The 8,721-nt window shown below is 40.7% G+C and overlaps 1 protein-coding gene across 6 annotated transcripts in view; it reads left to right on the top strand.

Annotated features, from left to right (window-relative positions):
• The window catches only part of mpp7a (membrane protein, palmitoylated 7a (MAGUK p55 subfamily member 7)), a 174,276-nt gene that overhangs the window by 131,398 nt on the left and 34,157 nt on the right, over nucleotides 1-8,721 (top strand). For 2 of the 6 annotated variants that reach the window (XM_034862841.1, XM_034862842.1), the window contains exons 12-15: nucleotides 4,953-4,994; nucleotides 5,970-5,990; nucleotides 6,090-6,104; nucleotides 6,954-6,986. The exons of 1 other annotated variant lie outside the window; for it this stretch is intronic. In XM_034862841.1, the coding sequence (XP_034718732.1) occupies nucleotides 4,953-4,994; nucleotides 5,970-5,990; nucleotides 6,090-6,104; nucleotides 6,954-6,986 (111 nt within the window). The remainder of the gene's footprint in view (nucleotides 1-4,952; nucleotides 4,995-5,969; nucleotides 5,991-6,089; nucleotides 6,105-6,953; nucleotides 6,987-8,721) is intronic. 3 more of the 6 variants (XM_034862844.1, XM_034862845.1, XM_034862846.1) reach the window with 3 other exon arrangements.

Raw genomic sequence — 8,721 nt, 5'->3', positions numbered from 1 at the left:
ATGCACTGAGTTGCCGCCATGTGATTGGCTGCTTAGAAATTATGTGTTAACGAGCAGTTGGACAGGTGTACCTAATAATAAAGTGGCCGGTGAGTGTATATATTTGCTAATATCTTTATGTTCCTAACCAAATATTTAGGCCTAATAAGAGTGCATAGGTTGTCCTCTGGACAACATGTATCCCTTCTTTCATTCTGCGTTTTAAAACATGAACACTCTAAAATATACACCCAATTGTACTTAGCTTTATAGGTCTGCTCTGGTCTCACAATGATCCCATTGATCCAAAACCTAGTTTTTATAGGCCATATTTTTCACTGCGGATTACCACTTTGGGATGAACATGTACTTGTTTCTCTCAACATGGCATTGACCACTTAATGTAACGTGACTCTTTCAATATGTAGGTCTGAAATAACCAACAGAGCTACGCTGACCACCTCTAAACTTAGCATTAGGAACTTTTACCTCCAATTTTTAGCTCCCGGGTGAATTATGGATGTTGTCATTTCCTGGTTATGTTCAACCGCATACTGGCATACATGGTGCAGGATGGTCAAAAATAGCCTGCTAAAGAGTAAAAGACAGACAGTGCTGTACTGTTCCCTTACTATTTCATTTTAATGGCCCAGTTCCTCTTATGAGTTATGGGATTTGTAACCACCCCCCACCCTCTCTGTATGCACAGAAGGCAGGTGTAAAATGTAGTAGAGTCCGTTGCGGCCCATACCAAAGGAACATAAGTCTGCTTTTGAGCTGCAGCAAACTTTTTTTGTTATGTCATGCATACTGTACGCATTAGTTGTTTGTACAGCAGGAGCAGTAGGAAGTCCCTTGACATGGCCCTCTCACTACTAGATGGATAACTGGGGAATGATAACAGTTCACTCTTTGTTCTTGCACATTCATGTCTCGGTGTTAAAAAAGAAAAAAAAGAAAAACTAAATTAGAGAAAAATGTTGGATCAAGTCGGAGTATTAAGCAACGCGTTGAGTGAATACACGTGAACTGTGTTAAAGAAAAAAACTATACAAAAGAGGAAAGGCAGGAAAGTGAAAAGAAATGTTATGGATTGACTGAAAGAGGAATACTGTAGGTGTCAAGGGGTCACTTTCTGTAACCAATGTGGCCCTGCGGAGTCGTGGTGGCTGGGTCAAGTGAGATGGAGGGAGAAAAAGTTTGGATCCTGGCCCCCTGGACGCCAGACCAGCTGGGCCCTGGGGCCATAAACTACAACCTAATTGAAGGATGCCGTGGAGACCCCGCTGTTACTGAGCGGAGGACTGAGGTGGTGATTGAAGAGGGGGTCCCTTTATCTCTCTCTCTTTCCAGCCCGGGAGCTCTGTCGGCTGGAACAATATTGGTGTTGGCGAGGGGCTGCGGCGAGTATTGCTTAACAGTGTCCATTTGCGCCTAACTTTTGCAAGACATAAATAATTCCCTTCCTTAATGTTGCTCTCGCAGCTTCCATGGATTCTTCCTCGGTTATGAAACTGATGTTTAAAGTGCCATCAGTTCAAGTCAGCTAATAATCTGGTACAGGGGTTAGATCAACTATTTTAATTGTCTATCTATTGTTGTCAACCTGGCCTAGGTGCCCCCCAGCTCGCTTACATCAGTATCTGGCTCTGCTCCAGCTTCCCCATCTGTTTTCTCTGCACATACTCACGGCTCTTTGGGCTTTCTTACAGCATGTCTGTTCCTCTGTCTGACATGCAAACCTCTCCACTGTCTGATTGTTTGGTTTGGTTTTTAGTCTGCCAAACACGTGGACACACTTATCGCTCACCTTGGGGTCTTTCTACTTCTCTCTCCATACAATATAGCACTATCCCTCTCACTTTTGCTCCCTCTCTCTCCAGCGAATGACTGAACCATCTTAAAAATGCTGCCCAAGATCGGTCTTGAGTGGCCCTGAACTTGGCCCTGTGTTTAGTTCATTGGTCCATTTCATTTTAAAAATCCTTGCAGACGCATAAGTAGATTTCGTTGGCGCAATGGGTATGGGAGAAAAGTTTTATTTTATTTTTTTATTCTCAAAGGTCAGAAACAGAAACCTTGGAGACCCCCCTTGACGTTTTTATAGATCAAATTGTGATTGTTTCCCTTCATGTAAGAATTCATGTAAAAATTCCCTGATTGATTGTCAGTATCCAAATTGAGTAACTTGTAACATTTTATATTATATGTGGGTGGCATTAGCTCAGTCAGTATATAGTTTGGCAACTGGAGGGTTGCTGGTTCAATTATTATTATTATTATTATTATTATTATTATTATTATATAAAGTCAGCTTTTTAGTACAGACCGACTCTGCTCTGTGTTACATTCAGTTACTCATCCTGACTTTGAATAGTCAGCTCAGCATTTGAAGGCCGAAAGATCCATGACAAAGATCTCACTCTATGTCATCTGGAAAATTTCACTGGTCTCATGTTGGTAGTTTCAGAAGGAGAGATATATAGCAACCAAGAGAGAAAGTGGCAGCGTCCAGTTTGTTCAAGGAGAAGGCCATCTATATGCTGGCTGGCTGTGAGGGTGACATCAGCCCATAACTCAGGGCCGTTTACAGGCTGCTGAGTAAGGGTCATTCCTTTGTCTCTTCCTGCAACATAAGGAGAAGCAAGATTGTCTTTTGACTGTGCCAGATATAATCCATACAACTAAAGTATAAATCAAAGTAATCCAACGAATAAAGATACCCATTATTTTATTTTTCTCTAATGGGTGGTACACCTTGGATAATCATTTAAACTCGGGGTGATAATGACGAGGACAATAGAATGAGTTTGTGGGTGACCTAATATTCAATGACGTTATCTCCACTTCACCTGTTTAACTGACTTTAGCAGTTTAGATTACACACTTGACTGCCCTAAAGTTACATTACTGCTGTTGGCTTGGCTGGAGTTCCACGTTGGCCTGGCGGCAATAGAAACACACCTGTGTAATTATAGTAGAAACACTGTGACCGTGCGCGTTTCTTTCCTCTCCGGACCTAGTGTTGTCATATTGCTGTGTTTCCTAATACCTCGCAACACAGTAAAATGCTTTTAAAAAATAAATGTTTTTCTCACATAAGAGAAAATATGTTTTAAGCCAAAATTGAACAATTTTGCACTTTTTAGAACCACCTGTTGCAGCTGCAGGACTTTCTGTTGCACCTGACTCAAAATCCTTGTACATAATTTCCTGGCTTGCAGTCTGAAAATGACAAAGACAACACAGGAAAGGTGAGCATTTACAAACAGTTGCCAAATAGCAATTTGGTTTGTGTCTGTTGAGCTACGGTGCAGGAACAGAAGCCTATCCAGCTGGCATTGTGACTACACATTACAATAAGCCTGCATTTGCATGCATGCAGCCATTGAGGAGGAAAACAAGCTGCCAAAATCTGCTGTGGGTTTTGCACAGCACTTGCACATTAGTGGTTAAGATAACATCCTTGACTGCCCTGCAGTTACATTACTGATGGTGGCATTTAAAAAAATTCTGGCCTGGCTGGGGTTCCCATTGTGGTGACCTGCCACGCCTGTACAGTTACAGGGCAAACACTGTGACCGTTCGTATTGCTTTCCCCTCCGTACCTCCCCTCCATAGTTGAGATGTCGTCATATTTCCAGATTTAGCAGATAATTAGTACAATGTTGTTACAACCAGTTAAGTCAAAACAGCAAAAACTAAAAAATGGCACTCAAGCTGGAATTAACTACAATTATCCTTTAACAAACTTTACATCCGTTAATCTTTCTGTTTTATCTCATCCATCCTTTCCCTTCATTCCAACACCCTTGGCTCTCTCCATATGTTATCCTTTGTGGTCAATCTTTGGTATGTGGGCAACATGTGATATAGGGGGGCTTGCGGCACCCAGTAGGCCTGGCTAGCTGATTGGTACCCTGGTTGACGGCACAATGAGAAAGTCGGCGGCCGCAATTGGACTGCAGGCCTGGCCACTCACATACACGTGATCATGATCATGACTTCAGCTCATTCTCACTGCTCTCAAAATGTTTCTTTGCGCTGGCGGGTGCAATGTATTCTCAGAAAAGGCTAGGGCAAAGTTTCCCATCATTGAAGCATTTTTAGAATAGGCCTTGCCCTGTCGATTTACATTCTGAAGTGTTATCACAACGTATGTCATTAGACTAGGAATGTTTAGTTCATAGAAGAGTACAAGGCCAAAAAGCAATGCAAAGCATTCCTGTGGCAGATAGGCACCAGATAAAAGCCTTCCATAGTGAAAGGACAGCACTTGGAAGGATTGTGATATCTTTATTATTACCATATTGCCCTAGTTATTTCCTCTTTCAAGTCTGACCCTGTCTTCCTCCTCTACAATTACCTCTCATCCTACTTAAAATGTGGTTTAGGTGCTGGTTTTACTTAAAATGTCACATTTCAGCGTAAGGAGGGCAACATCAGTAGGAACATTGCTGTGAACACTAACATGTTAAACAAGATGTCAGATAAAGGCAGACTCTTATGGCTCTACGCTCTCTCAGGAGTGGTGTTTTAGCATGGAACAACCTTTGCAGTGATCGCTCCTGACTGCTGTTTTGGCTATTCATTAACTCCGGCTGTAACGTAACATGTCCCCGAGCTGCGGTGCGCTCTGGGAAATGAACGTGCAGTTGTAAGTCAAGCACCATACTGTGCTGGATGGTGCTACGTATGTTTTAATTTAGCCTTGTTTGGCTAAAAGGGGAAGACATAAAGGGGAGGAAGCATGTATAAGTACCTCCAAATGTTCATGGATTCATAATCCAAACACACACACACACACACACACACACACACACACACACACACACACAGATATACTGATCTAGCATCAGCTACCATTTTGAAACCATCATCTTATAGCTGTTTGGATGGCACTCCTAAACATCTGGAAGGATTTCAAATGCTACCTTTTGAATTTAATTATGTCTCTTTCTATGAACTCCCAGTGGATGCACCACAGACATGTATCAAAGACTGTGTCTCACTAGGTAACAATGGATATAAATGTTTTTTCTAGCAAAAACAGTAGAAATGTTATTTAGTCGAATGTAAAACTTCATTATTATAGTTTGATAAAATACAGTAGTGAGAAAAAGAAAACATAAGGTCCAGTTACTAGTTAGCTTTTAACTGTATCTCTTGGTCTTCATCATGTTTTGATTGACCAATATGGATTTTTAAGTGCCGATATTTTTTCTTGTTTCATCAGCCTTAGCCAATGACAATATGGCCATTACTCTGAAAATAATAAACAAAAACACAGATCAGTGTCACCTCTGCAATCATTTTACATGCATATCACCCAAATGATGTGTACAATGTACATCATATGGATGGGTGCACTGCATATGGTTAACTGTGCAAGGGTAAAAGACTTTGATGACGCGTTGCCTGCTGACATATTATAAGACAGATATATAAGATATATTTACAGATATATAAATAGCCATAGAAATAAAGTGCTTGATTTGTTTACTTGGCTGTCATCATGTACCCAAAAGTTCCATACTTTGGTAATTTCATGACAACTGAGCAATCTCCAGGATAACTGAGCATACTTCACCTACTGATAAAGACCATGAGTTGCAGTTGAAATCTTTTAGTTCTTTAAGTCTTTGTATCTTTGAGTTAGTATTTTTGTTTTTGTTAAAGTAATGCAGTGATTGTTGTGTTTTGTTTTGTTATATTAATGTAGTAATTTTACTTTTAGACACAATATTGATAGTAATGAGTATTATTCACAAACTTTACAAAATGAAACAGAATCATGAGCTATTTAAATTTTGTACAACAATGACTCAAATCACAGCAATATTTTAATACAGATATGTCATAGTGTTGAGCACTAGTGTACTGTATAACGGAGATCTACTTAATTGTCGCTAAAATTAGAGTATTTCACATAAGATATTATGAAGTTAACTCTTCTTTTTGTCATTTGTCTTTTGTTTTGCTTTTCTAAGACGATGTGGCTGTAGAGTTTGGTAGGTTTCCTCTTCTATTTTCTCTCATCTCTTTCAACTTGCTTTTTGTAAATGTAACAGTAACTCATTTTCCATTCCTTGCTTCTATTGCACTCACAGCTGAGGAGATCGAAGGTACTACTTGTCAGACATCTCCCATTAAGTAGGACTTAACTGATGGTCACTGGCTGATAGTGCAGCACACAGTCAAACCATTTGTGATTGGTTCCCCTTCCTAATTTCTGTGTGTGACAAAAGGTATCCCTTTCACCCCTGCTCTCGATCCTTCTTGTTTTCATTTGGCCTTGTCTTCTAATGTCAAAGCTAATTCCTCTTAAAGGGGCGCGTCAAACGTCACTGTCAATTTCTCCTTTTAAAAACTGTGAAGAGTTTGCAGGTTATGGCTTTTGCATTGTAAACTGCCCCATCTTTCACAAGCTAACTTGCCATTGCCATTAGAGTGGACATTGTTTGGAGAATCATTCCTTCACATGTCAGTAGTCATAAGTAATCTTGTGCCAAACTAACTCATAACACTAAATTATTTATTGACTTTCAAAAAACATCTAAAGAAATGGCCGGGGATGTAATGGAAACCTAAATTAATATTACTTTTTTTAGTGGGTGGCCTGGGTTTGGAAAGTAAATTCATACTATTACAATAAAGAAAACATTTTTGATCTGTTGATAGCCATTTGCCTCATGGTGCCTTTGCTGTAGGTCAAAGTTAACTTCCTATTTACCACTACATCATTGGCTATCACTCATGGACATAATTAACTGAAACTCCACCAACATCAATAAAACAAAACCATACAATCTGATGTCTTGCATGTTTACTGTACCTGTATGTTCTTTCTCTTGTATTTCTATGGACTTTCACTTTTCCAGTATGTGGTTGAAGTGGTAGGTACCTGACTATTCTCTTTAACGTGATGTTGTGCCTCTCTTCTGGCTTCTCCTTTTTTCTCTTCTCATCACCAGAGGATGCTGACTATAGTAGCAGATTCCACCTAGGTGAGAGATGTTGTCTTCACTTCCTTTTGTCCTCTGCCCTTCTGACATGGCTGTTCCTTTAATGCATTAACAATGGATATGGTGGCCAAGATTGTGTTAGATTTACATGTGTTCACTCCATTAATCCTTCCTTGACCCTTCAGCTCGTCCTTCATAGACCAGCCTTTAAAGTTTGTGCCATGTTAAACAGACATTATTACACTGACAAATAGTTATCTGCTTTTCATAATGTACTTAACATATTCCTCTAACTCCCACAGTGTTTTGGTACAACCGATTGAACTTGGACTTCCATGTAAAACACAAAGAGTAGTTCTGTAGTGGTTCACTAGCCTACAGTGAGCTATTTTTGCTCCCTTGACAGCATGAGTCCACTGGCAGATCATGTCATGGATTTGCAGAATGTAGTACTTATGCTGTTATGCTCTGCTGTGGGTCTGAAGACATCTTTGGTTCTGGATGGTTTTGTGTTAAAAGGACAGCTTGTTTTCCAAGCTTTGTTCTGGAGGTCCGGCCGAGCGCCGGTTTCGTTGATGTGGTCCCGGTCAGCCTTAATGACAATTACCATTGCCCGCTTTGGTTCTGCAGCCCTTTTCAGAGAACTGCTTCCAATTCTCTGTCTTGTACAGAAATGTTTCCCATCATGCTTTTATTACCACTGTCATTTTCCTGACAAATCATAAGGTATCGTCCCTCTGGAGGACCACAGGCAGTACTAGCTGGCTCATACACAAATCCTCTGTCCATCCATCTGCTTTTTTCTTAAGTTTCTGTCTCTTTATTTCTCTCTCTTTATTTCTCTCTCTGTCTCTCTATCCCATTCTGTCTATAATCATATGTTGAGGTCAAGAGGTGAACTGGCCTCAGTGCTCTCCATGCACATTACACAGTTTAGACTTTAGATTTCACAGGCTATCCAGTGCACACGCAAGTTTATAAATACTGAGTTTGAGCCATGTCTGCCAAGCTCAATCAGGGTCACATCCCAAGGCCAAACTTTGCCAAACACCAGTCCATTTTATTCACTCCTCTCTGTCCCCTTCAGGCTTGCTCTTGCTGTCACCCTGCCTCCTCCATGGGGTCAATGACCTCAGCCTCTCCCTTTCCTCCTCGGTACCTAAACAACATCCAGCACTCTAGCTGGTTAGCAGCATTTCTTGACTCCAGCAGTCCAGAACGAGGTTTAACTGTTATGAGAGAACCTCAGGAGGAGGAGAAGAAAAAAAATTGTGAGTTATAATAACATCTTCTCTGTGTGAGTACTTGCTGCATGGCTTTTCAGCCTGTTGGATGTGGTTGTATGATTTAGAGTTGGCCCGTCCCTAAAAGTTTGAAATCCTAGAATGTACAGATGCTTTTGCAATGCTACTGAGGTTGCATGGGGAACTAAAGGAGGTGGTGGGAGGGAGTAGGCAGTTGTTGTCCATAGTTTTTGGTTTGTTTTCCCTACATGCCTCTCTCAGTGATGCAACGTCTGTAAGGGCGTTTGCCAAAAGCCATCCTCGAGCACTACTGGGGGGGCGAACAGATTCCTTTGCTCAGATGTTGCTTGAATTTAGATCTGTCAGGCTAAAGAATAAAGTCGGATTTAGGATGAGGAAAACTGTGTCCCATAATGCCTTCTTATAAAACCTTTCTAGTAGAACAGTGTTTGGAGACTTTCAATTCTGTACAGAGAATTTAACAGCAGTTGTGACACCCAGGGCGCAACATTTTGTGTAGAAAATGCACAAGA

Source organism: Etheostoma cragini, chromosome 22, assembly GCF_013103735.1.
Source record: "Etheostoma cragini isolate CJK2018 chromosome 22, CSU_Ecrag_1.0, whole genome shotgun sequence".
NCBI lineage: Eukaryota > Metazoa > Chordata > Actinopteri > Perciformes > Percidae > Etheostoma > Etheostoma cragini.
Note: the sequence above shows the minus strand (reverse complement) of the source record. Positions and strands in the feature narration are given on the sequence as shown.